The sequence below is a fragment of the Leucoraja erinacea genome, chromosome 37, assembly GCF_028641065.1.
Source record: "Leucoraja erinacea ecotype New England chromosome 37, Leri_hhj_1, whole genome shotgun sequence".
Classification (NCBI taxonomy): domain Eukaryota; kingdom Metazoa; phylum Chordata; class Chondrichthyes; order Rajiformes; family Rajidae; genus Leucoraja; species Leucoraja erinaceus.
Genome location: NC_073413.1, coordinates 4,140,777 through 4,168,241, shown reverse-complemented (window position 1 = coordinate 4,168,241; position 27,465 = coordinate 4,140,777). Strand labels below are relative to the sequence as shown.

General features: G+C 46.7%; 1 protein-coding gene across 2 annotated transcripts; it reads right to left on the bottom strand.

Moving 5' to 3' along the window:
• Positions 1-170: 170 nt before the first annotated feature.
• Positions 171-27,021, bottom strand: LOC129713794 (GTP-binding protein 1-like). Of its 2 annotated transcripts, XM_055663096.1 has the most exons (13): positions 26,776-27,021; positions 21,552-21,663; positions 20,099-20,279; positions 18,254-18,602; positions 13,896-14,019; positions 11,449-11,563; positions 9,204-9,348; positions 8,335-8,517; positions 6,546-6,681; positions 5,676-5,854; positions 4,952-5,131; positions 4,010-4,060; positions 171-2,496 (listed from the first exon to the last, which is right to left on the bottom strand). In XM_055663096.1, exons 1-13 carry the CDS (start codon positions 26,905-26,907, stop codon positions 2,407-2,409), a joined length of 1,977 nt encoding a protein of 658 aa, XP_055519071.1. In that variant the 5' UTR covers positions 26,908-27,021; the 3' UTR covers positions 171-2,406. The 2 variants fall into 2 exon arrangements, with proteins under 2 accessions (XP_055519071.1, XP_055519073.1); XM_055663098.1 differs by lacking the exon at positions 4,010-4,060 and having other exon boundaries at positions 26,776-27,018.
• Between the last annotated feature and the right edge of the window lie 444 nt (positions 27,022-27,465).

Sequence of the window (27,465 nt, the reverse complement as noted above, 5' to 3'; positions counted from 1 at the left end):
ACAGAAACGGGCCCTTCAGCCTAACCTTGCCAAGATGCCCCATCCAAAATATTCAAATCGAATGACTCTACAACTCATTGATCAGTGCTTTACAGACATCCTTAAAGCACTTTTTCTTTTTATCCCAGATGAGAGAGCAGACAGATTAATGAACCAAACCAAGCCACAGCTCAATGAAATGGAACCATTTTATTAATGAATACAGCACAATGTCCACGTCCTTGGACAGAGAGGACTGAAGCCCTCTGGTGATGATCTTTCAATATGCCTCTAGACTTGAACATTAGTGGAGGTGATTGAGGGGTTGGCAGTTTCTGAGAGATACCAAAATATAGGGAGCCCATCAGTTCCAACCAACTCAAAAGCCTCCAGCACTATTGAACTGTGATCCATTAAATACACTGCATTGGTCTCTTGGACATTAAATTTGCCCAACATTAGCACCAGGCACAAGCATAGTTTATAAAACATTCCCAAGACATAATTTATACACCTTGTTGTTGGTTTGCCAAGTGCATGACTGACCTCCAGTGTTTGTGGAATAGTCGTAACAATGAGGCACGAGAATAGGATCCTGTTCAAGACCGAGTGCCATTCCCAGCCAAGTCACATCCCGTGCACCAGCAATTAGGAAATTTAATATTTGGGACCAAAAAAGGTCTTGGGCAAAATAAAGCACTTGGATTGTGTCAGCATTTCGGACATAAACACCTGTCGTGGTACTCAGTATATAATGTGAACATCTACACATTCTAATCCCTCAAAGGTCTGTTCCCACCAACACAGCTCCCACAAATGTTTGTGAATGGAGTACCAATTATCAGGGAGGTTTAAAATAAAAGGCTCCACCACTGCCGCCACAGCTCAAGTAACAGACAGGCTGGCAAGTGGACCATTGTTGGCAGGGTTTCACAAGTTTCCACACCTCCCTCCCTCCACCAGGCATAACAGCAAAACCTCCAACTTAATCAGCTCCACTTTTCTTCAAAGTCTTCTTCAAATTTCAAACAAATCAGTCTTGTGCAGACTGGAACGGTAGAAGGTAAATCAGTCATCTCAAAGGCCCAGGATAGACACAGAGTGCTAGAGTAACTCAGCGAGTCAGGCAGCATCTCTGGAAAGGATGGGTAACGTTTCGAGTCGGGGCGCTTGACTGAACAAGAGTCCTGTCCCGAAAGGTCACCTATCCTTTTTCTCCAGAGATGTCGCCTGAGTGGCTGAGTTACTCCAGCACTTTGTGCCCATCTTTGGTATAAACCAGTATATGCAGTTCTACATCTGAAAGACTGGGGCCTATTCAATAGAAACCTCAGGCCACTAACCCTATTGACCAAAGCCAATCAAACACAGTTGTTACGTTTGTTCACCACGTCAAAAGTCACTTAAGTTACAGGGCAGCGCCCATAGGCCCACCGAGCATGCTTACACCCAACCACAGCTTGGGTTTCTGATCAAAAATTAAGTAGGCTGGTTATAATACATCCTCTCTAAAAACCGGTTTCCTCTTTTGTCACAGATCATTTATGTTATAGAGGAAAGGTTAGAGAGGACCAAGATGCATTTAAATGCTAAGGTAGACAAAATTGCTGGAGAAACTCAGTGGGTGCGGCAGCATCTATGGAGCGAAGGACAGGCAACGTTTCGGGCCGAGACTTTGCCCATTTCCTTCGCTCCACAGATGCTGCCGCACCCGCTGAGTTTCTCCAGCAATTTTGTCTACCTTCTATCTGCAGTTTCTTGTGCATTTAAAATTCTGTTGTACCCATGATCTGGGCTACACCATCTCAAATAACTAGTCTTGGCAATTTGGTTCAACAATAGTTTCATACCCCTTTCTATATAGCAGTTTTCTTTTTAAATAAAACTACAAAACAGGATCAATTACAGAGATCTATCAAGGTCACTGCAACCTCCTTGAAAATAGAATAAAACGGACACAGCATCTTTAATAAATAATTCAGTCACAGCCAAAAGATTGAATGAACTGTAGGGTCTAATTAAAACAAAGGTGGTCAGTACAAGTTAAAAATTAATTCTAGAATTAAAACAATCGATGCATTTCCCTTGCATACTTCAAGTTCAATCGACAAATGTGTGATTAAACATATTTATATCAAAAAAGCGACACACATGCACAAAGTTCAAGAGAGACAAAGTTGACACTGACATCAGCAAATGGTTTAAAAAATGTTAAAATCCATTCCAAAAACATCTCTTTTTAAAAAAAAAAGGAAACAATGTCACTTCCTAATTGGTTATGGATACTTCCATAATCTTTCTATAAGAGGGCTGTGGTTTGGGTTTTCCCTCCCGGGTCGGAGAGGGGAAACGGGCAAGGGAAGCAGTGATTGAGATGGTAGGAGAACGGTCGGTCTCTCCTTGCTCTGCAGTCACTTTGTGACAGATCTAGCAGCCACTGGCTGGAGTCACCGCAGCTCCCTGGGATTTCACCTTGTGCCTTTGTCCTCCTCGCCTTCTGCCTCCACTCGTCTTGGGCTGCGAAGAAAACCAGACAGGAGAAACTGATACAAGACATTCTTTAGATGACAAAGTGACAAGTGGGTAGCTGACACAGGATTTGCATATCATGCCCGCTAGCATTTGGCCAATTGCTCGGTTCCGGCAGTCGCACAATACCTAACAAAGGGCACTTAGTTTAGTTTAGAGATACAGCGCAGAAACAGGCCCTTCGGCCCACCGCACGCTAACTAACCAACACCGGGGACAAATTTTACATTAATATCAAGCCAATTAACCTACAAACCTGTATGTCTATGGAGTGCGAGATGAAGCAGAAGTTGTCGGGGGAAACCCACGCAGGTCACAGGGAGAACGTACAAACTCCGTACAGACAAGCACCCGTAGTCCAGATCGAATCGGGGTCTCTGGCGCTGCAAGGCAGCAACTCTACCGCTGTGCCACTCCTAAATTCACTCTGGGGTGGCACGATGGCACAGTGGTAGTTTCTGCATTACAGTACTAGAGACAGCCGTTACTTTGCTCGTGTCCTTGGAGGGGGATCTGCATCGTGTTGGGTTTTTAATACATGGCCGGGGTTTGACAGCCATTGCCCACAGCAAACCAAACAAACCCCCACCCGAGTGATAATCACGTTTATTCAACTCTAGCTTTCTTTCCAAAGATGCTGTTTTCTTGCCAGCATAGTCCCAGTTACTGGCACAGACCATTGGTTTGATGTGAGATTTAGTTTATAGACCAACGTACCTCATACACTAGCACTATCCTACACACTAGGGACAATTGACAATTTTTACTGAAGCCAATTAACCTACAAACCTGCACATCGTTGTAATGTGGGAGGAACAGGGTCACGGTGAGAATTTACAAATACCATACAGACAGTGCCTGCAGTCAGGATCGAACCCAGCGCTGTAAGACAGCAACTCTACCACTGTTCCAACCCAGAGTAGTTTTTTTTTCATGCCCATGAATACAGTGCCAGGCCCTGAAGTCTTGACCAAGCCCTGCCCAACTACATAGTGCCAATCTATGTTTCTATAGCTTTTCTATGGCTCTAGGGGCTAGTGGAATCAAGGGATATGGGGAGAAGGCAGGCTCGGGTTATTGATTGGGGACAATCAGCCATGATCACAATGAATGGTGGTGCTGGCTCGAAGGGCCTCCTCCTGCACCTATTTTCTATGTAATCTGAAAAAGGATCTCGACCCAAAACGTCACCCATTCCTTCTCTCCAGAGATGCTGACTGTCCTGCTGAGTTACTTCAGCATTTTGTGCCAAAAGGCTATTTGGAAGATGGAAGATTTGAGCTCTTGTCCACAGGGGGCAATGTTCAATTTTAGGAAGGGAGTTGAAATTTTGATTCCAATCATTAATTACAGCACAATCCAAAAATCTGTCATCATTCCGTTCAGCCGTGACCAGGACAGATCAACTTTCAGCATTGGTAACAGGGTGCTGATGTGTAGATGCAGATTGGTCACCATGATAGCCAAACCAATAAAGCAGAACATAAAACCATACTGCTACCTTGTTTTCCTTATTAACATCCCGGTTATGTTTATTCTCCTCTGAAGGCATCTGTGAAGCGTGCGGGCAGCAACAGAAAGCAAAGAGACAGACAAAGTGAACAAAAGGTGAGACAGTCCCCGCTGAGCCATTCTGCTCCAGCCCAGAGCCTCAAACTCTAGCAGGCAAAGCCAAACACCTGGAAACGTTGTATCGGAAGGAACTGCAGATGCTGGGTCACACCGAAGATAAAGACACAAAGTACTGGAGTAACTCAGCTGGACAGGCAGCATCTCTGGAGAAAAGGATAAGGTGACGTTTTCGGGTCGAGACCCTTCATCATCCCAGAGGTGCTGCCTGACCCGCTGAACTACTCCAGCATTTTGTGTACCATCACCTGGGAAAGTTAGTACACTAAGAAGGAAAGTGAAACAGGAAAACGGGATTAGTGTGAATGGCTACACTACACAGTAAAATGCAGATGCTGCTTTACACAAAAAAAGTGCTGGAATAACTCGGGTCAGGCAGCATCTCTGGAGAACGCAGAGAGGTGACATTTCAGGTCAAGACCCCTCCGTCTCCCTCTTAAAATGCAGCAGGAATCGTGAAGGGGGGGGGGGGGGGGGGGGGGGGGGGGGGGGGGGGGGGGGGGACAGCGAGAGAGCGATCTCTACAAAACTCCCCTGAGAACGAGGAGAACTTTCTTAAAGTAGGCAGCACCTTGAGATTTCGCTGTGGAACAAATGGCATTGACCTGAAATGTCACCTAACCATGCTCTCCAGAGATGCTGCCTGACCTGCTGAGTTTTGTCAGCGCTTTTTGTCAACATTTTTTTTTGAAAGCGTAAATGGGTCCTTGACCGTATGGATTCAGACCGAGGAGCCCGTCCGTCTCCATGCTGTAGACTATGGTCACATTTCCTTTAAAGGGACATTGAAAATCAAACGGGGCAGGTTTCCCACCTGAGGTTGGTTGAGTGTGTGCAGGGCTGCCGCCTGCCCCGGAGACAGACCGTCCTCAAGGGTGGAGCCTGCTGCCATCGGCATCTCCTCCTTCTTCACCGAGGTGCCCTTCTTTGTTGACTGCATCTTCAGCTGCAGTGGTTTGGTGTTGGAGGGCGACGTGTTTGTTGTCTGTATTAGCTGGATTGCAACGGAAGCCGAGATTAATTCTCACTGCCCTCCCCTCGACTGATCAGAAAGCCACAAGGACGTATGCCCTCCCCCTCCTCTCAGCTGTTCTACAAGACCCGCATGCAGAGCGGCACAGACCAATCCCACCACCTCAGTGCGGCACAGTGGCTGCCTGACAGCACCAGAGACCTGGGTTCGATCCCGACTCCGGGTGTTGCTTGTACGGAGTTTGGATGCACTTCCCCCTGACCACATGGGATTTTCCACAGAGGGGGGGGAGAACTTAAAGCGCGCCCTCGTCATCTTGTCCAAATTAAAGGAGATGCCAGACCACCAACGCTGGAAAATCAGCAGTGGACCTGTACGATGGAAAGGAACTTTGCAAAAGATCGAGTGTGCACGTCTGTCCACATCACCAGCAAATGGATCATCATCAAAATTAAAACCTCGCGTGTGTTAATAGAAGTTTCACTTGAACCACATGTGGCTCAGTGGTCCCACCCTGGTGCAGAGAGCCCATTACGACCCAGCATGGCAGCCGTCCCCACCTTACCTTGGTTATGGTCCCCACAGCTTTGGTCCGGCCCTCTCGGAAAACCAGGCGCTGGTCGGCGTGCAGATACTCGGGAGTCTTGATGAAGCGGAAGTGGACGTTGGCCTTGTCACCCGTACGCAGGCAGTCCTTGCTCATGGACAGGATGGTGGCAGTCTGGCGAATGCTGCCGCAGTGCACTGGGTTCCAGAGAGACTCAAAATGAAGCGGGCACTCAGACTCGCATACGTTCCCCTCCTCTTCCCCCTCCCCCCCTTCCACATCCTTTCCTCTGTCTTCACAGTTTCTCAATTAGTAAGGGTGTCAGGAGTTACGGGTAGAAGGCAGGAGAATGGAGTGGAGAAGGAAAGATTATTGAATGGCGGGGTAGACTTGATGAGCAAAATGGCCCAATTGTGCTCATCTTATGAACTCGCAACTCTTGTGTGACTGGGTTATTGTGTGAATAAGCGGTGGGCCATTTAGGAGCGAGATGCGGAAAAACTTTTTCACCCAAAGAGTTGTGAATCTGTGGAATTCTCTGCCACCGAAGGCAGTGGAGGCCAATTCACGATGTTTTCATGAGGAAGTTAGATTTAGCTCTTAGGGCCAACGGAATCAAGGGATATGAGGAAAAAGCAGGAACGGGGTACTGATTTTAGATGATCAGCCATGATCATATTGAATGGCGGTGCTGGCTCGAAGGGCCTACTCTTGCACCTATTTTTCCATGTTTCTAAAACGTAAATGGGACGACAGATCCACCACCACGATTTTCTAGTAACTGGGGAGCCACAACCTTCTTTAATCCAAATAAGATTACAAGAGTGAACTTGAAATCCCTATCTCTCAATAATATTCTGCCAAAGAGACTCCATCCCGTTTGCTTACCCATGGCCTGGTAGCGGGGACTGATGGTTGTTGGGTGGTGCAGCACCAGGATTTCTCCCTCGAATTCCCAGGAAGCCTGAGGATTCAGCTTCGGAGACACCATCACCATGCCCTTCCTGATGGACGACCGCTTAATCTGAGGGAACAAAAATGCCAGGGGGACGATCAGTGATGGAGTCCCATTGAACAATCTCCAATGATATCTGAAGTACAAAATGCAAACTGTGACGTGTCAGCATGCGTAGGAAGGAACTGCAGATGGTGGTTTAAACTGAAGATAGACACAAACAACTGGAGTAACTCAGCGGGTCAGAGAGGATCTCTGGAGAAAAGGAATAGGTGACGTTCCGGGTCAAGACCCTTCTTCAGTCTGAAAAAGCGTCTCGATCCAAAACGTCACCTATTCCTTTTCTCCACCAATGCAGTCTGACCCACTGAGTTACTCCAGCTGTTTGTGCCTATAAATCAGCTGTAGTTTACAGGTAAGTTTATTGGCCAAGCATTCACATACAAGGAATTTGCCTTGGTGCTCCGCCCACAACATGACATAATGACAGTTACGAATGACTCGGAAGACACGAAACATTATAGCAGAATGATCAAGAATTCATTGGTAGACAGATATCGCTACACAGCTAGACATTTAGACGCGCAGACGGATAGGGAAGGTGTAGAAGGAAATGGGCCAAACGCAGGCAGGTGGGTGGGACGTGAAGATGGGGCATTTTGGTTGGCATGGGCAAAAGGGCGTGTTTCCATGCGAGGCAAAGGGGGGTGGAAAATAGAAAGCAGTCTCCATAACACAAGCACACTGGGACCAAGGACAGTCCCCAGCCTGTACACAGCACTGCCCCATCTCTCTTAGACAATAGACAATAGGTGCAGGAGTAGGCCATTCGGCCCTTCGAGTCAGCACCACCATTCAAATGTGATCATGGCCGATCATCCCCAATCAGTACCCCGTTTCTGCCTTCTCCCCATATTCCCTAACTCTGCCATCTTTAAGAGCCCTATCTAGCTCTCTTGAAAGCATCCAGAGAACCAGCCTCCACCGCCCTCTTGAGGCAGAGAATTCCAGACTCACAACTCCGTGTGAAAGAGTGTATCCTCATCTCCGGTCTAAATGGCTTACCTCTTATTCTGAAAGTGTGGCCCCTGGTTCTGGACTCTTCTAGCTTTAGTTTAGATTTGAGTTCAGAGATAAAGCATGGAAACAGGCCCTTTGGCCAAACGAATCCACACTGACCAGTGATCACCCATACATTAGCTCTATCCTACACACTAGGGACAATTTACAGAGGCCAATTAACCTACAAACCTAGATGTCTTTGGAATGTGGGAGGAAACCAGAGCGCCTGGAGAAAAACCACTGGGTCCCAGAAGTACAAACTCCATACAGTTAGTTAGGATCGAACCCGTGTCTCTGGTACTGCAACTTTAGAGATACAGCGCGGAAACATGCGGAATCCAAGCTGATCAGCAACACTAGCCTACACACTAGGGACAATTTTACAACTTACCAAAGCCAATTAGCCTACAAACCTGTACGCGTGGGAGGAAACCGGAGCACCCGGAAAAAACCCACGCAGGTCACAGGGAGAACATAGTACAAACTCCGTAGAGGCAGCACTCGTAGTCAGGATCAAACCCAGGTCTCTGGCGTTGTGAGGCAGCAACTCTACCGACCCGCCACCCTCATTCAATCAGATTGTGTATTAGGGCAAGCGTGCCTTGGGAGTTTATTCATCACGGGCGAAACTGCCAACCGGGTGAAGCAAAGAGCAAGTACCTTCTTCAGAGCAAAGGACGCCGTCTGGCCACCTCGCACCTCACGGACCGGCATCCGTTTTCTGTGGATGGACTTCACTGCGATGGGGATGAAGTTCCCCAGTGGGTCGGGTCCTAGCAGCAAAATGTCATTCAATCGAATCAGACCTCGTAGTGTTGTTCCAGATACCACTGTTCCAACACCCTGGAAACACAATCAAACGGGAGCATTGCGGGGATTACAATTTAATGCCAAGCAGCGGCTAAACCTGGTCAACGAACATACACTCTCCCTACAAAGACCAGCAATATCTGTGCATACTTTCATGAGTCCAGCTAGGGTTAGAATTTACTTGACAATATTTAGCCAAGAGACAAATTAAGGTGTGTATAACTGTTGCAAAGTCAAGAGTGATTACTGTGTAATACAGGATTCAATGGTTTCAGCTAAGCAGCCATTTTACAGAGCCTAGTTCAGGAGTACACTGTACAGAAAAACAAGGCACGACTCACTGCAGTTCACTTTTATCCTTCTGCAGCCATAATTTTGGCTGGCTGGGCTTGCATAATGTCCAGACTGTCAAGAACCATAACACTATTCCATAGCAAGCAGTGGATCGTTTTAACTTTGACTTCCCACAATCTTTGATGAAGTATGCTCCTTTGGGGGGGTCACCCATCCCAAAATATTTCCTTTCGGTAATTCCTCCCCTTAATTATTGACCAATTCAACAACTTGTGGCACGAGGGGAGATATTTTTACTGAGCTGAAAGTGATGCGACACAATTTGATCATGGAGGACTGGTAAGGAATTTTACACGATTGCTTGTATCATTCCCCCTCCCCTCCCCCCTCCCCCCCATCCTCTACCCAACAGTAAAGGGTCTCACAGGGACAGAGTAGGTGTCATCAATTTGAAACTCTGCTGGTTCGTCCTCTTTGAAGCTAGTCCGTGGCGACAACAGATTCAGGAACATCTTCAGGAGCTCCAGGTTCTCTCCAGTCACATTGGAGATCTGGAAAATCGGGCACATCCTTGAGGGAGGGGGGTGGGGGGGGAGGGTAGAGAAAGATCAGGCTCAGTTACAGGTGATTCAATGCATTCAACGATAGTTTATTGTCACATGCATCTAGCTGCAGAGAAATGCTTTGTTTTTGCATACAACACGGTAAACCATGCAGCAGACCTCACCCAGGCAGTACACAAGTGCCACAAGTTCACCGGTCATTCCTAGCAATCCCCCCCCCCCCCCCCATGATCCCCCTTCGTTCTCGGGGGCCTTCCTCGCTCTCCGACAGACTCAAAGACTTAAACAAGAGGCAGGCATACGAATCAAGACTGAGAGCTGGGCGAGGAAGTTACTCGTGAAGCTTTCTCAGCAATAATATCTCTGACCACCATTACGAATCAATGAATGAATACTTTATTGTCCCATGTGACAAGTCAGTGAAATTCTTAATCGATCATTTTTTATTATTAATGTTTAATATTTTATGTGTCATTCCTAACTGTCACTGTACGTCATGTTGTCACTTGCGGGCAGAGCACCAAGGCAAATTCCTTGTATGTGAATACTTGGCCAATAAACTTATTCATTCTGTGTTTTGCATACACAAGGTATGCAAAGTGTTGCCACATAAAGGGCGCTGACAAAGGTACAAAGTATCCCGCGCCAGTTACGCACTTCTTGTCGTCAAGGGGATGATCAGCCATGATCACATTGAATGGCAGTGCTGGTTCGAAGGGCCGAATGGCCTACTCCTGCACCTATTGTCTATTGTAACATGACAGTAGCGTTGCACTTCTCTTGTGAGCTCAAACTCTTTAAACCCCTAAAGCTTCTTGTAGTACAGCAACAAGCCACTTGGAGAAGCTCTCCTCATTTAAGCAGAAGTACTCCCTGGCAGAGTGAATGTAGATTAAACATCAGGATCACATGAATTAGTGAAAAGAGAACATTACACAAGAAAAAGGGAGGTATGATTGATTGAGACTGCTCATAGAAACATAGAAAATAGGTGCAGGAGTAGGCCATTCGGCCCTTCGAGCCTGCACCGCCATTCAATATGATCATGGCTGATCATCCAACAGTATCCTGTACCTGCCTTCTCTCCATACCCCCTGATAGATGTGGCCCTTGTGGCTAAATGTAACTCCCTCTTAAATATAGCCAATGAACTGGCCTCGACTACCCTCTGTGGCAGAGAGTTCCAGAGATTCACCACTCTGTGTGAAAAATGTTTTTCTCATCTCGGTCCTAACGGATTTCCCCTTTATCCTTAAACTGTGACCCCCTTGTTCTGGACTTCCCCAACATCGGGAACAATCTTTCTGCATCTAGCCTGTCCAACCCCCTAAGAATTTTGTACGTTTCTATAAGACCCCCCCTCAATCTTCTAAATTCTAGCGAGTATAAGCTGAGTCTATCCAGTCCTTCTTCATTTGAAAGTCCTGACATCCCAGGAATAAGTCCGAGACATTGGCAGGTCAAACAACCCCCTTATGGTGCATCAATTGGAGAACCCCAACCTCGTAGGCAACAGGGCAAGGCTCGAACTGGTCAACAATGGTCAGTTAACCGAGCAACTCGCTTATGTTTAGAGATACAGTGCGGAAACAAGCCTTTGGGCCACCGTGTCCGTGCCGTACAGCGACCACCAGCACACTGGCATTATCCTGCACACACTGGGGACAATTTACAATTACACTAAGCCAATTAACCTACAAACCTCTAGGTCTTGTGTGGAAGGAAATCGAAGCAGCCGGAGAAAACCCACACAGGCCATGAGGAGAACATACGAACTCCGTACAGACATTATAGTCAGGATCGAACACGCGGTCTCTGGCGCTGTGAGGTAGCAATCGCTGCGTCACCATATCCATGGGCAATGGCAATGAATCATTGGACCATATGCAGGCAAGAGTTACTACGCTGAAGAAATTAAAAGGGTGGGCAACTTGTTAAATCATGCATCTGTACACTGCAAATGGCTCGATTGCAACCATGTATTGCCTTTCTGCTGGCTGGTTAGCATACAACAACATTTTGTTTCACTGTACCTCGGTACACAGGTGAATAAACTAAACTGAACTGAACTAAGTGAAAGGCACACAAGTTAAACCAGAGCAGTTACCTCTCGGAGCTGAAGTTTGATGCCGTTACTATCACGTCGTCCTTATTCTGAACCAGGACGGGGATCTTCCTGCAGCCTGGAGACTTCAGCAGCCGCTGCAGCAACTTCAGTGTTTCTAGTCGATAATAAAGAGGGACAGAACACAACCTTTCAGTTTTTTTTACATTCAAAATGTGGAGGGAGGAACTGCAGATGAGAGATAGATCTCTTGTTTCCCCATCCCCCCCCCCAATCCGAGTCTGAAGAAGGGTATAGACCTGAAACGTCACCTATTGCTTTTCTCCAGAGATGCGGTCTGACCTGCCGAGTTACACCAGCTTTTTGTGTCTACCTTCCGGTTTCATACTAATAAACTACACGGAACAGTGCATGTGTATGTGGCGCTCCTTACCAACAAATTCCTGAAGTTCATCGAAGCTTTGGACAAATGGACATTTGGTTCTGCAAGATTTGCGGTGCAAAGATAAATATCGGAGTTACTCCAGCTTTGTGTGTCTATCTGCAGATGCTGGTTTATACTGAAGGTAGACACAAAGTGTTGGGAGTACCTCAGTGGGTCAGGCGGCATCTCTGGAGAGAAAGGATAGGTGACGTTTCAGATCGGAACCCTTCTTCACGAGCAGTACACAGGCAGCATACTGTGTTACCACAGGAATTAAACCCATCAGCAATGTCCAGGCAGTACACAGTGTTCCAACAGTTGGCACAGGACACATTATCACAGGAAAGCTTAAATAAGGTAGATGTGTCGTTTGCAATGTGTTTAACCCAAGAGCAGGAATGGGAAATGGAGGCAGTAAAAACAAAGAAATGATGTTAGTTTACAACAAAAGTCAGTGTTGGAAACAGGTCAGGCAGCATCCCCAACACATATTGTGACATTTTGGGGAGGAAGTTTTTCATTGCTGGAAAGAGAGAAGAAGCCAGTAGATGACAGGATAAAGCATGTTCTTAGCACATGTGGTTTATAATCCCAAGAGCTCAGACATGGAATGGGAAATGGAGGAGCTGTTTTGTAGTAGAAGTGACGCCAGAGAGAGGAACGTAGGTGGGGGGGGGAGGGGGGTACAGATGATCCCCGATTTACGATGCTCCGACTTGCGACATCTCGACTTTACGAGGGTGCAAATGCTAGACAACAACAACGAGACGCAGCTCACTTCCAGCCACGTGATCAAATTGTATTAAGTGCGTTTCCGACTTAGGATATTTTCGATTTACGATGGGTTTATCGGAACGTAACCCCATCGTAGGTCGAGGAGCAGCTGTAGTTCTATATACATTTTCACACAAAAGCCGAGTCACACCTGTCAGGTGTTAAGGTGCGGCGGAAATATTTACGATTAAACAATGTCACTTCTGCATCTGCTTCAGAACATGGATATGTCTAGTAAACATGACCAACCTTTTCCAAATACAAGGCAGAAAAGTGGTCAGACAGCAACTCTGTCCGTAATAAACAGCTTCATACAACCTCAGAGTCGGGTTTACAGGCAATTCCCTAAGAACGGCAAGATAAATCATCTACCCGGGTCACTGGCTCAGCGGTAGAGTTGCTGCCTCACTGTGCCAGTGACCCGGGTTCGATCCCGACGTACGGAATTAGTACGTTCTCCCTGTGAACCTGCATGGGTTTACGCCGGGATCTACGGTTTTCTCCCACACTCCAAAGACGTACAAAATTTGTAGGCTAAATGGCTTGGAGAATTTATAAATTGTCTGTAGGTGTGTGTTAGTGTTAGGGTGCAGGGGATCACAGGTCGGTGTTGACTCGGTGGGACAAAGGGCCTGTTTCTGTGCCGTGTCTCCAAACTGAACTAAAAGTTAACATCAATATTATCAAAGCCCCCCCCCCCCCCCCCCCCCCCCCCCCATTTAGGTTGGCAAAAGGAATACCAGCAAACCGTGCCTGGAGAGGTGAGGGTCGGCATGTTGTGGCCATATTCCAACAGCAGGCCTGGCCCGCCCGCCACGGAGCCGTGAACCTGCCCGGAAAGGAGGAAGACGGTGACAGGCGTTGGACAAAGGGCCCAGTAAGAAGAACCAGTGGGGGGGGTCTTACCTTTTGTGCCTTCAAGGGCAACTGCGGAGGCGTTCCCCAGGGAACAAGGGCTGAAGAGGGCCAAGCAAGGAGGAGGACAACAGTTCGCGGGACTGCAGCTGTGACTGTAATATGGTGCCACAATGTAATCTACTGCATATAGGCTCAGAGGGCTGTTCTGCACCAGAGGGGCGGGGTGGGAGGGGAGTTGTGCTTATGCGTGGTGATAATCTCGAGGAGCAGAATGCAAAAGTATTTCACTATACGTGATACACGTGATAATAAAGAAACCATTGAGCTGTTGAGCAAGAGGTGGTTAAAGTGGTGCTCTCATGGTGTCTCTACCACAGCAAGGACAACCCTCGCTGGTTTACATAAAATGGAGACCCAGAATGTTCCCACTTACCCTGCAAGATGTTGGATGGGCACATGTCGATCTTGGTCACCACAACAAAGACAGGAACGTTGAGGGCCAGTGCCAGCCCCAGATGCTCTTTCGTCATCCCCACTATTCCGGCATTGCTGCCAACCTTTAATAAAATAATATTCAACATCAGAATGATTCCTCCCCCCTCGACTCCGTCCAAGGACCGCGGCAGTCCTTTCAGGCGAGGCGGAGGTTCACTTGCACCTCCTCCAACCTCATCTACTGTGTCCGCTGTTCCAGGTGTGGACTCCTGTATATCAGTGAGACCAAGCGCAGGCTCGGCGATTGTTTTGCTGAACACCTCCGCTCAGTCCGCCTAAACCTACCCGATCTTTCAATCCTGCTCAGCACTTCAACTCCCCCTCCCATTCCCACAATGACCTTTCTGCCCTGGGCCTCCTCCATTGTCAGAGTGAGGCCTAACTCAAATTGGAGAAACAGCATTTCATATTTCACTTGGGCAGCTCACAACTGGGGTGGAAGATTGCAATCTTCACGTGGTCCGCCCTGTTTCGACTAATGCAATCAACTCGACGTGCACAAACGGAAGATCAAATAGAACAAGTTGTCCAACAACTTTAGGCTGTGCACGCCACACGAAAGAAGAAGATGCTTACACCCCAGCGGTATGAACATTGAATTCTCTAACTTCAAGTAACACTTGCTTTCCCTCTCTCCATCCCTCTCCCCCCTCCCCATCCTAGTTCTCCAACTAGTTACGCTGCCCCAATTAAATTTTACTGATTGTATGCTTCGTTGTCACCTTCACCTCAGCTAACAAGGATCTATACATTCTCCATGATCTTCATCCCCTTTGATCTCCCCTTTTCAAACCTTGCCCTTCCATATCTCTGCCTCCCTCTCCCGATTCTCAGTGCAAAGTGTCTCGACCCAAAACATCACCCATTCCTTCTATCCAGAGATGCTGCCTGCCCTGCTAAATTACTCCAGCATTTTGTGTATATCTTAGATACAACTCATGGTTGGCACCATATCATTGGAAGCTCCGTTCCTACCACTCAAGCCTCTGCACCTGCTCGCCACAGTTCTAGAGCTCGCGACTTGAGATATTATGTTTAATCTTTTCTGCTTCCAATGGCTATATTCTGCACAGTGGCTGGTTCAGTTGGCCAAGTTAACTCTGCCAAATTAAAGACTATCCATTTACCCTTCTTTGACATTGACTTCAAAGGCTACCACTCCTGATCCTCAGTCCACCCAGAGCAGTCGGCACTTAGTGAAGAGTAAGAGAGTTAGTTCTTTCTGAAAGTGGCCACTTTATTTTCCCCATTCTGCATTTTGTCAGAGAACATAGACATTGCTGGGAAGGCCAATGTTTATTGCGCTTTGCTAACTGCCCAAAGGGGCTTACTGAACTTTTAATGGACGGCTCAGCAGCAAGAATAGAGGGTTTGCTGTCATAGGTAGGCTAGTTAGGACGGCACAGTGGTGCAGCGGTAGAGTTGCTGCCTCACAGCGCCAGAGACTCGGGTTCAATCCTGTCTGTACGGAGTTTGTCCTGTGACCACGTGGGTTTTCTCCAGGTTTTCTCCAGTTTCCCCCCCAAAATTCAAAGACGTTCAGGTTTGTAGATTAATTAGCTTTGGTAAAAATTGTATAGTGCAGGGGTCGGCAACCAAAAATGCGGCCCGCAACCCGAAATCATCCGGGTGGATTTTTTCTCCCCGTAATCATCCAGCCCGCCGAGCAGCAGCCAGGCACCCCAAGCTCTGGCTGTACCACACGGCCGTGCACCTTCTGTGAACACGTTTAAGAAAGAACTGCAGATGCTGGAAAAATCGACGGTAGACAAAAAAAAATGCTGGAGAAATTCAGCAGGTGAGACATGCAAGGATTGCATGAGGCTGCCTCACCCACTGAGCTTCTCCAGCATTTTTGTCCACCTTCTGTGAACACGTGATTTGATGCCTGCCAACCGGGGCGGGATCCATGTGTACATGTGATAGATGTGGCCCGCCATCCGCTCACAGACATGCGTCGCAGCCCCTATGCAGAACAAGGTTGCTCACCCGTGCCCTAGTGTGCAGGATAGTGCACGTGTGAGGGGGTCGTTGGTCGGTGCAGACTCGGTGGGCCAAAGGGACTGTTTCTGCGCTGTATCCCAAAGCTAAACAAATTTAAATCTCCAGCTGTCATCGTGGGAATTGAACTCTTATCTGCCCATTAATCCAAGCATCTGGGTACTGGTCACAGCTTTCATTCCTACAAATTTGACCAGGGCTCGACACTAAACAATCACATCTAGATCTCAAAGTAGACATCGATGCCCCACAAATCATGCACTCTGTCAAGTTACACTCCAAGAATCTATTACATTTGGCAAAGAGAGGGGTTGCTATTGTGTTGTAACTGAATTTTGCTCATTAGGGACTACACATTTTATGTACTCAACTGCCACTTGTTTTAAGCGAGAGTCGGTACAGCGACGTGTCACAGACTCTATGGCTTATTTTCTTTGTGCACTTTTCAGTGGTTTGAACAGTACTAGTCTCAACATTAGAAACTAGAGTCAAAGCCATGTTAAAGCTCATGTTGCCTCCGAGACTCCCCGATAATAAGTGACCTCCATGTTTACCTCAGGCATGTTTACATCACAGTTCCCTGTGCATGTCTGCTTGCAGAAATCCTACCTCAGTATAATCGATTGCCAAAAACCTATTTACTAGCAACAGGATAAAAATCAGATTTTTATTATTATTTTTTTTTTTAAATAGCAATAAAGGGAGGCCATTAGTCCACACCTTTAGACAAACAGTGTGGAAACGGGTCTTTTGGCTCACTGAGCCTGCGCTGACCAGCGATCATCCCGTACACATTCGCACTATCCAACACAATGGGGACAATTTACAGAAGCCAATTAACCCTGTACATCTTTGGAGTGTTGGAGAAAACCGAAGATCTCAGTCAACAACCACAGGGTGAACATACAAACTCCGTACAGACAGCACCCATGGTCAGGATCGAACCCGGGTCTCCGGCGCTGAAAGGCAGCAACTCTACCGCTGCGCTAACGTGACACCCTTTTTACATTTTGTGTAAATATGAAGTCTTGTAATTATCAGGGAGTTCCCGCAACAAAACTACAAGCTTTTATTTACTAAATGTTTTGTAGCATGGAATGTGATACTGCCGTCGGGGAAAAACTAACTGCTTAATTTTGTACATCTCTATCAAAGATATAGAAATAGATATAGCATACGTTTTAGTTTAGAGATACAGGGCGGAAACAGGCCCTTCGGCCCATCAAGTCCCTTTCGATCAGCGATCCCCAGACACTAACACTATCCTAGGGACAATTTACAATTTTTACCGAGCCAATTATCCTACAAACCTGTTAATTGGCATCTGCAAAATTGCCCCCAAATGAGAAAGTGGGATAACAATGACCCTCCCTTGGGTAGATGTGGAAAAGACTTAATATGGCCAAGTTGCCCAGGAGGGAAATTGGTCTGCCAATAGTCATAAAACACAAGAAAATAAATGAAACGTGAAATTAAAGTGACGAGTAGAAGGGATTGGGGATGTGCAAAGATTCATGAGGGGGTCAGTCAATATTGCCATAAGGGTCAGTCAATATTACCAGAATTAGGCCATTTGGTCCATCGAGTCTACTCTGCCATTCAAACATGGCTGATCTATCTTTCTCTCTCAACCACATACTCCTGCCTTCTACCCATAACCCTTGACACCCATACTAATCATGAATCGATCAATCTCCACCTTAACAATACACAATGACTTGGCCTCCACAGCTGTCTGTGGCAATGAGTTCCACAGATTCACCACACTCGGGCTAAAGAAATTCCTCCTCATCTCCTTTCTAAAGGTACGCCCTTTTATTCTGAAGCTGCGCTCTCTGGTCCTAGACTCCCACTAGTAGAAACATGCTCTCCACATTCATTCTATCCAGGCCTTTCACTATTCATAAATTTCAATGAGGCTCCTCCCTCATCCTTCTAAACAAGCCCAGGGCTGTCAAACACTAATCTTGTAGCTAACCATGATTCAGCAGTGGAGTTGCTGCCTTATAGCGGCAGATACCCGGGTTCGATCCTCACTACGGTTGCTGCCTGTACGGAGTTTGCACGTTCTCCCCATAACCTGCGCAGGTTTTCTCCGAGGTCTTCAGTTTCCTCCCACACTCCAATGACATACAGGTATGTAGGTTAATTGGCTTGGTACAAATGTGAACTGTCTCTCGTGTGTGTAGGATAGTGTTAGTGCGCGGGGATAGCTGGTTGGTGCAGACTCGGTGGACCGAGGGGCCTATTTCCACGCTGTATCTCAACTAAACTAGTCTGGTTCAACACTCTTACCATCAGCATGCAGAAGTCCGGCAAGTGCCCAGTCATTCCAAACACAGTCGTCTTCAGGTACTTTTCATGTCCGGCGAGATCAATGAAGGTGATGACTTTGGTGGATTTCTCACAGATCTTTGTCCAGTCCAGCCCCCCTCCGTGGTTGTCGGGCTTGTTCACCACATCGCCAGTACTGTCAAAGCCCAGAATGTCATTGCCGACGCTGCTTGTCCGCCCAGATTCCACCTCGTGCTTGTGCCGGAAAAGCTTCTGCCGTGCAAATCCCCGCCCGTTGTCGAGCTCGCCGTGCGTCAGGACGCCCAACAGTGTGCTCTTCCCAGCGTCCACATTCCCAACCACTGCTACCCTGGGGGGAGGAGGAGGAGGAGGAGAAATGAACTCTGATGACTGCAGGCCACAAGATTTAGCTTAGTTCATTATCACCACATGTACCAAGGTAGCGTGCTATTCAGTCAGTGAAAAGACTATTCAATGCGCAGGAAGGAACTGCAGATGTTGGTTTAAACCGAAGGTAGACACAAAAAGCTGGAGAAACTCAGCGGGACAGGCAGCATTTCTGGAGAGAAGCAATGGGTGACTTTTCGGGAAGAGACCCTGCTTCAGCCTGAAGAAGGGTCTCGACCTGAAAAGTCGCCCATTCCTTCTCTCCAGAGATGCTGCCTGTCCAGCCGAGTTAACAAGACCCTTCTTCAGGCCGAGACCCTTCTACAGCCTGAAGAAGGGTGTCGACCCGAAACATCACCCTTTCCTTCTCTCCAGAGATGATGCCTGTCCAGCCGAGTTACTCCAGCTTTTCGTGTGCATCTTCGGATAAAAACTATACAGGCCCACCATCGTTTTCCAGCACCCTCGGTTCCAGAGCCGTTCTGGATTATCCGTTTAGCTGGAGCAGATGCCATAGGCTCCGAGAGTCGTCAAACGGTACTGGACTGGTCCGCCCAGGCACCTAGACACCAGCCCGCAAAGTCGGCCTCGGATGTCAGCTATGGGAATGGATGTACCGGCCAATATTTATCCTTCACCCAAAGCACCACAAGTACGGGATTGATCATTTTCCTAGAGATTGCTACATTTCCTACAAAGTTTTAAAACTACCTCACTGGCTATAAAATGCTTTGGGATGCACAAAATGCAATAGAAATGCGCAAGTATCTTTTTCTTATCGCATTCCAGTAGGAATCTCAGTTTTTTATCCCTCTAAAATCAGTTAATTCATTTTAACTTTCTGCAAATACTTGATTTTCACTTGCTGCATTGGGAGGCATAACCTTGGTCAGGATTAGATTCTGGCAGCACAGTGGCACAGCGGTAGAGTTGCTGCTTCACAGCAACGGAGACCCAGGTTCGAGCCCGACGTCAGGTGCTGTCTATACGGAGTCTGTACGTTCACCTTATGACTGCATGAGTTTTCTCTGGGTGCTCAGTGTCCTCCCACATCCCAAAGACGTGCAGGTTTTTTAGGTTAATTGGCTTCTGTAAATTGGCCCGAGTACGTAGGACAGAACTAATGTACGGGTGATCGTTGGTCAGCACGGACTCAGTGGGCCAAAGGGCCCTTTTTCCCCCACGCTGTTTCTCCAACCTAAACTATTCCGAGCCAATAATAACAAGCCTGCAGAAGTCAGCAGTAAAAATGAACTGTTCCACACAAGTATTCCAACATTTCCAGGAAAACAGGAGTGAGAAAGAAACACAGGCAGCAAATTATCCTACATCCCAAACAATATTGTTGATTTACTCCAATTTTCCACAGGTGCAATTTGACCCGAATATTTTTATAATGTCCAATATAAATGATAACTTTATTATGTATTAAAACTAAATTGTTTTGCTTTTCCTTACCTGACCTCCAGAAAGTCATTCTCCCCAACTCGTTTGCGAACCAAGTAGTCGGCCACCTTCCCGCCTGCCTCCTGCCGCTCACGGAGAAGGATCAGGTCAGAGTAGATCTGCTCCGACAGACTCTTGACGGTCGCCACAGATGCCTCTATGTCGTCATCGTTCAGTCCGTATTTCTTGCCATCTGGAACAAGAGCCCGGGAATTTATTGGGAATTTTCAAGGTGGAGATTGATAGATTCTTGATTAGTAAAGGAGTCAACTGGATATGGGGAGAAGGCAGGAGAATGGGGTTAAGCGGGAAAGATAGATCAGCCATGAATGGACGGTGGAGTAGACATGATGGCCAAATGAACTGATTCTGCTCCTCTGAATTATGGGGGTTCATGGTGGCGCAGTGGCAGAGTTGCTGCCTTACAGCGCTGGAGACCCGGGTTCGATCCCGACCAAGTACGGAGTTTGTACATTCTCTCCATGATCGTGTGGTTTTTTATAAATCCAAGATCTTCGGTTTCCTCCCACATTCCAAAGATGTACAGGTATGTAGTTTAATCGGCTTGGTGCAAGTGTAAATTGTCCCTAGTGTGTGTAGGATCGTGTTAATGTGCGGGGACCGCTGATCAGCACGGACTCGGTGGGCTGAAGGGCCCGTTTCTGCACTGTATCTCTGAACTAAACTAACAAACTTATAAATGGAGCAGGCCTTACTGCACTGTTCATTCATTTTCCTTCTGGAAACAAAAACAATTTACAGGAACTTTAAAAATGGACCCAGTCACACTGCACACTGTGGTGTACTCCTAGCTAAGGGAATGTTAAATAGGAGGGGGAAGAGAGAGCAGAACTTGGTCTACCGACAGTTAGGCAATCCGAATTATAATTGAGAAACGGAAATCCTCTTGTACCATAAACTCATTTTATCACCTCTTTCTGCTATCTGCCTGCATATGTTTATCCATCTCTTGTTAACTGTTAGGTGGTTTATAATACTCCCTAAAAGTTTCAACATCCTTTTTATTCCTAACCTGTTATGGCCTCCTCTAAGGAGACTTCTTAGATATCCTCCTTAAATATTGAAGTAATACATTCCTTGATCAACAATGCTGATGGGGCAGGAGGTTCTTGGCTAACAATTCCTTTTACCCCACCCCCCCCTGAAAATTCTGCACCTCGGAATACAGAGTTGCCAATTCTGCTTAGGTACAGTGGCACAGCGGTAGAGTTGCGCCTTACAGCGCCAGAGACCCAGGTTCGATCCCGACTACGGGTGCTGTCTGTACAGAGTTTGCACATTCGCCCTTTGGCAGCGTGGGTTTTCTCCGGGTGCTCCGGTTTCCTCCCATATTCCAAAGACGTGCAGGTTTGTAGGTTATTTGATTTCTGTAGATTGATGGTATAGATAAAATACATAGGAATCATACAAGTTATTAATCAGTAAAAGTATGTTTAAACTTTACCTGAGCCTTGGCCGATCACATAGATAGTTTCCCCACAACCCTCATCCATTCGCTCTCTCAGCTGCTTCAGCAAGCAGTCGTACTGCTCCGAACTTGGGCTCACCAACGCAAACTAGATGAAAACAAAGTTATAGCACAATTACCCAAATAAATTGATTAGTCAGTCGAATGTGAAGCATTCTCACCTAATTTAAAGATATAGTCCACCAGTATCGACCATGTCCTGAATAGTTAGGGTGGCATAGCGACACAGCAGAGAAGCTGCCTTATAGCGCCAGAGCCATGGGTTCGATCCCGACTACAGGTGTTGTCTGTACAGAGTTTACACATTCTGTGTGACAGCATGAGTTTTCTCTGGTTGCTCAAGTTTCCTCCCACACTCCAAAGGTGTGCAGGTTTGTGGGTTAACGGACCTCTGTAAATTGCCCTTAGAGTGTAGGACAGAACAAGTGTACGGGGCGATTGTTGGTCAGTGCAGACTTGGAGCCGAAAGGCCCTTCCCTACACTATATCTCTAAAACATTTTTTAATTAAACTACAACGCTAACAGGTGTTTACAGCTTCTTCTAAAGTGAATCTAGCAACAGTTAATTATTCAAGGGAGACTTCACTTTGCTGCATGGAATGTTAAACGTATCTAAATATGAACGAAGTAAACAAAAGTACCGCAAACCTGCAATTACTAGAAATCAGAGACAAAAGTGGAAAGTCCTAGAAATATACGTCAGTTGATCTTTCAAATAAAGGATTAAGTCCGACTTGTTAACCCGTCATTTAAAAAATAAAGAGATTAAACAATGTGGATATGCGACTCTTGTTTCATCAATAATAGGATATCAGGTTTGTATACACTACAATGACTGCATAAACCAATGCCCAGGGTGTGAAACACCACTATGACAAGGCACAATGATTTTAAAGCCAATATCTTTCCTCAAGCTTGGGTTAAACATTATCACTTTCAACTTCACTTTGCACAACCATTTGTACTTCCTTAATTATATCCAGTCTTAAATCATTGTCTTTTTGTTTCTCGAAACGTTTCCCAAAACGTTGCCCATTTCCTTCGCTCCATAGATGCTGCCTCACCTGCTGAGTTTCTCCCAGCATTTTTGTCTACCTGCCTATGTTTCATCACTCTACATTTTGTTTGTGGTTATTGTATCTGCTGGTTTTCCTGTAATACCAGTTACTGTCATCATTTTTGTTTCTATCTTTTGCATACAATTAAAGAGTTGGAATTTTAATACTTTACCCTTAATCCAACAGACAACAAATGCTGGAGTAACTCAATGGGTCAGGCAGCATCTACGGAAAACATGATAGGTGACGTTTCGGGTCGGGAACCTTCTTCAGTCATCATCTATTCATGTTCCCCTGAGATGCTGCCCAACCCGCTGAGTTACTCCAGCACTGTGTCCATCTTTGGTATAAACCAGCATCTGCAGTTATTTTTATTAAACGCTACAGTTGCCTTACCAGAACTTTAGAGACCTTGCAGATTTCACTGGTTTACTGCAACAGTTTTGATCTCCTTCGCCAAAGGAAGAAAATGCATGTAATTTCCACACTGCGAATTGTATATATTGTGATGGATGAATTAAGGAAAACGATTTGCATGACATGGGCGGAATTGGTTAAAACAAGTTTTCGATCAGGAACTTGAGAACTATTTGAAAGTTACTTTGGAAATTGACAAGCAGAAAAAAGCCATCTTCCAAATAAAAATCTGTTTAGGGGGAAATGTTATGTTGTGTAACCTCTCCAGAGTAATCAGAACCAGTGTCTCTTAAGAATACTGTCTGTTTCACCACATGGATAATGAAATTGACAAGAAATTGTTTCCATTGATATATTTGCAATGATGCTTTAGAATCATACAGTGTGGAAGCAGTCCCTTCAGACATGGATAGGTGACGTTTTCTGTCGGGACCCCTCAGGCACAGCTTTAAGGCGAGAGAGGCAAAGTTGAAAGATAATGTATGGGTCAGGTTTGCTTTTTTTTTTTTTTTTTACACAGAGGGTGGTGAGTGCCTGGAACACTGCCGTGGGATGAAGTGGAGAGAAATGAGAGTGGGATTTAATAGACCTTTTGGATTTGCACATGAATGTGGAGAGAAAGGAGGGATATAGATGCTATGCAGGCAGAGATTAGTTTATCTTGGCATCATGTTCGACGCAGAAGGGCCAGTTCCTGTGCTGCATATGTCCTACAACCCATTACTTTTCTGCACTGCATCCAAAACAAGTGCAGGCAGTTTTGTTATAATGCCATCAATATTTTTTTGAAATCTTGTGTTATAGAAAATTGAGTTAGAAAAACAATTGGAGAATTTTAGACTTGCAATAACAAACCTTTTTTCTCTCACAGGATTTTCAAAACTAGAGGTTCTTAATAGCTTTAAGTTTATTTTTGTTATTGCTACCCAAAGATTCTAAAGGCTCCATGATTCATTGCTTAATAGAGTTTGGGTCATCATATTATAGGAAAGATGTTGTCAAGCTAGAAAGGGATTTGAGGGTGGTACCAGGACCGGGGATGCAGTTACTCCAGCACTGTCTTTTTTTTGTAAACCAGCATCTGCAGTTCCTTGTTTCTATATTAAAGCTGTGCCTTCTGGCTTCTGACATTTCCATCCCAGAAAAAAGGTTCTGACCGTCTACCCTATCTGTCCTTGAGACTCTTGAAAGGCGCCCATAAATAAAATTTATTATTATTATTAACTGTTGTCTTGTGAGAACAGACCAAGAGAATTGGGCCTATATTCACTGGAGTTAGAAGAATGAGGTGATTTGATTGAAACATAAGAGGCCAAGATGAATTGATACCAGGCTTGGTAGGATTGATAGGTTTGTTGATCTGAAAGCCGACTCTCCTGGCCACACAATCTCTTATGTCTGAAGGAAATATGAGCATAAAAACGGCAGCCACCTCACAATTGCAAGAGAGATCACCTGGGTCAACTGCAAAATCTTCCAGATCAGGTGAACCAACATCAACGTTCTTACCCAGTCACTGGGAAACACCCGGCACAGTGGTCAGCTTGCTGTCTGACAGCGCCACAGACCCGCCTTTCATCCAGACTACGGGTGCACGGAGTTTGTACGTTCTCCATGTGGGTTTTCTCTGGGTGCTCCGGTTTCCTCCCACACTCCAATGACATGCAGGTTTGATAGTTCATGGGCTTCAGTAAAATTGTAAATTGTCCCTAGTGTGTAGGATAGTCTAGTGTATAGGGTGATCGCAGGTCTGCGTGGACTTGGTGGGCTGAAACCCCTGCTTCCAAACTGCATCTTTAAACAATTCAAAAGAGGCAACACAGCATTAGACCCAGTAGCTGCCACCTTGTAGTACCATCCTCCCAGGATCAATCTTGATATATACTTGTGTCCACACTGACTTTGCATATTCTATTCCTTCAATGAATGAGATAATTCTTTTTGACCCCCCCCCCCCCCCCAAATCAGGTGTGCAAGTTTCCTCCCAGATCCCAAGGTGTGCATGTTGATAGGATAATTAACCTGTGAACAGGTTAATTAACAAGGGAAATTCCCGAGCTGGCACTAGCAGAGGCCTTTTCAGCCCATTAAATCCGTGCCGTATAGATAATGAACGCAACTCACTCAGCACTTTCATTTACTATTAAAATTAATACATATCAATCCTAGAAGTAGACATGCCAAATTTCTGCCACACTTTCACATGTACAAGTAATTCTTAATTTGCACCTTAAAAACAAGCCATACCCTTCAAGAGACTATACCATAGTCCTAAACCCCATAACAAACAGAAATGACTTTACCCTGCTGACCACAGTACTCATTAATAGATAACCATTTTAACAATGTTCTGAATTCTCAGGAAGAAAACTTTGACCAAAGCAAGAGTCTGAAGAACGCATCTCAACTCAAAATAGCATCTGACCATTTCCTCGCAAGGTGCTGCCTGACTTGCTGAGTTCCTGCAATACTTTGTGTCATTCCAGCAAGTCAATACTATAGTAACTTTATATGCTTAATCTTTTTCTCCACAGATGCTGCCTGATCCTCTGAGTTATTCCAGCTTTTAGTTTAGTTTAGCACATTGTCACACGTTTGGAGGTACAGTGAAAAGCTTTTTGTTGTGTTTATCTTTGGAGAGAAGGAATGGGTGATGTTTCAGGTCGAGACCCGTCTGTAGATGCTGAAGGTCTGAAGAAGGGTCTCGACCTGAAACGTCACCCAGTCCTTCCCTCCAGAGATGCTACCCATCTCATTGAGTTACTCCAGCTTTTTGTGTCAATCTTCCGTGTAAACCAGCATCTGCAGATACTTCCTACACATTGCACCCATCTTTAGTATAAACCCACATCAGCAGTTCCCTTTTATTACACTCAGTCTTTATCTGACCCATCCACCACAAGTACTAACGCTATGCTAAGATGTAGCACCCAGAACTTCTATACTCTACATCTAAGCGCTCCAGACTTGAGAACCATGCAACTCAACAAGTTGCAACTCCAAGGACGGAAAGATAAGGAGGAAGAAGCTGTGTCTAGGCAGATAAGTCATCATGTGTAGGAGGTAACTGCAGAAGCTGGCTTGCACCGAAGATAGACTCAAAATGCTGAAGTAACTCAGCGGGACAGGCAGCATCCCTGGAGAGAAGGAATGGAGAAGGGGGTCAGTCTGCCTGTCCCGCTGAGTTACTCCAGCATCTCGTAGCTGGCTTTGAGATCTGAAGGGCAACATAGCAGTGTGTGCTGCTGACAATGCCCGTGACATGTTTGGCGGCTCCGAATGAGTAGATGGACCAGTGTGCAGCTGGGCGATTCAGAGTTTTGTGCAGGAACAGCAGGTGCTGGTTTACACCGAATATAAGACGAAAAAATCTAGAGAAACTCAGCGGATCAGACAGCATCATTGGAGAAAAGGAATAGGCGACTTTTCGTGTCGGGACCCTTCTTCAGTCAGAATGATTGTTGAATAACACCAGCTTTTTTGGGCTCTATCTTAGGTGTTTGAATTTACTGGCTGTGAGGCCTGCACGAAGAAGGGCATCGACCCATGCATGTCCTTCTCTCCAGAGATGCTGCCTGTCCCGCTGAGTTGCTCCAGCATTTTGTGTGTATCTTATCTTCTACGTTGCACGAAGGTTTGGCCGTGGTGAGTGTAGTGTAGGAGCCCCTCTGGCCCAGTGACCAGCCCGTCCTCTCAGCTCTCTCTCTCTCTCCCCCTCCCTTACCTTGGACGCCAGGTCGGGCTCCAGCTCCCCGTTGACATCCTCGTCCAGCTCGCCGTCCTGCTCGGGTGCGAAGATGCTGGGCAGCTCCCCGGCGCCGGGCCGGGCCTCGGCAGCCGCAGCCGGCGCCGCCATTGATCCGAGGCCTCTCAGGAGGAGGAGGAGGAGAGGCGGAGCCGGAGCCGCCAACTCTCCTTAAAGGTTTATTCCCTCCGCCGACACAAAACCCTGGCTGTTTCCAGGCGCCCCCCCCCCCCCACTTTACTCAACCCCTCACTCTTCGGGCGCCCAGTCCTCGCGCAATTGTTTCAAGTCTTCCCCCCGATCGTTTCGAGACCCCCCCCCACCCCCCCCCGGCCGTTTCAAGGCTCCCCCGCGCCGCTTGGCGGGGCGGCGGTTTCTAGGCCCCCTCAGCACTGTTTGCAAACAACGGCCTTCCCGCCCCTCAGGTTTCAACCGCTGCCGCGCTCTGTTGCCGGCTCCTAACTCCGATCTCCTCCTCGTCATCCCACACGGCAGGGTGCTGAGGAAGCGAGCATCGCGGACGCTACTTATTAAACGCGCAGGTGAACGGGCGGGGCGCTTAAACGTATTTGGCGGCGGTTGGCGAGTCCTGGGGAACGGGGCGGGACTTCTGCCGTCGGAAACGCCCACGGTGTGATTGACGCGAGCCCCGCCCTATAGGCGACGGCA

What these genes read in the sequence shown, in the direction of transcription:
- LOC129713794 (XM_055663096.1), bottom strand. Translation starts at nt 26,907, where the DNA reads ATGGCGGCGCCGGCTGCGGCTGCCGAGGCCCGGCCCGGCGCCGGGGAG. An exon ending in ATGACACCTACTCTGTCCCT is followed by an intron (nt 8,518 to 9,203) that starts GTGAGACCCTTT and finishes TTGTGTTTCCAG; the next exon opens with GGTGTTGGAACAGTGGTATC. An exon ending in CGTCCTTTGCTCTGAAGAAG is followed by an intron (nt 6,682 to 8,334) that starts GTACTTGCTCTT and finishes TTGTTCCCTCAG; the next exon opens with ATTAAGCGGTCGTCCATCAG.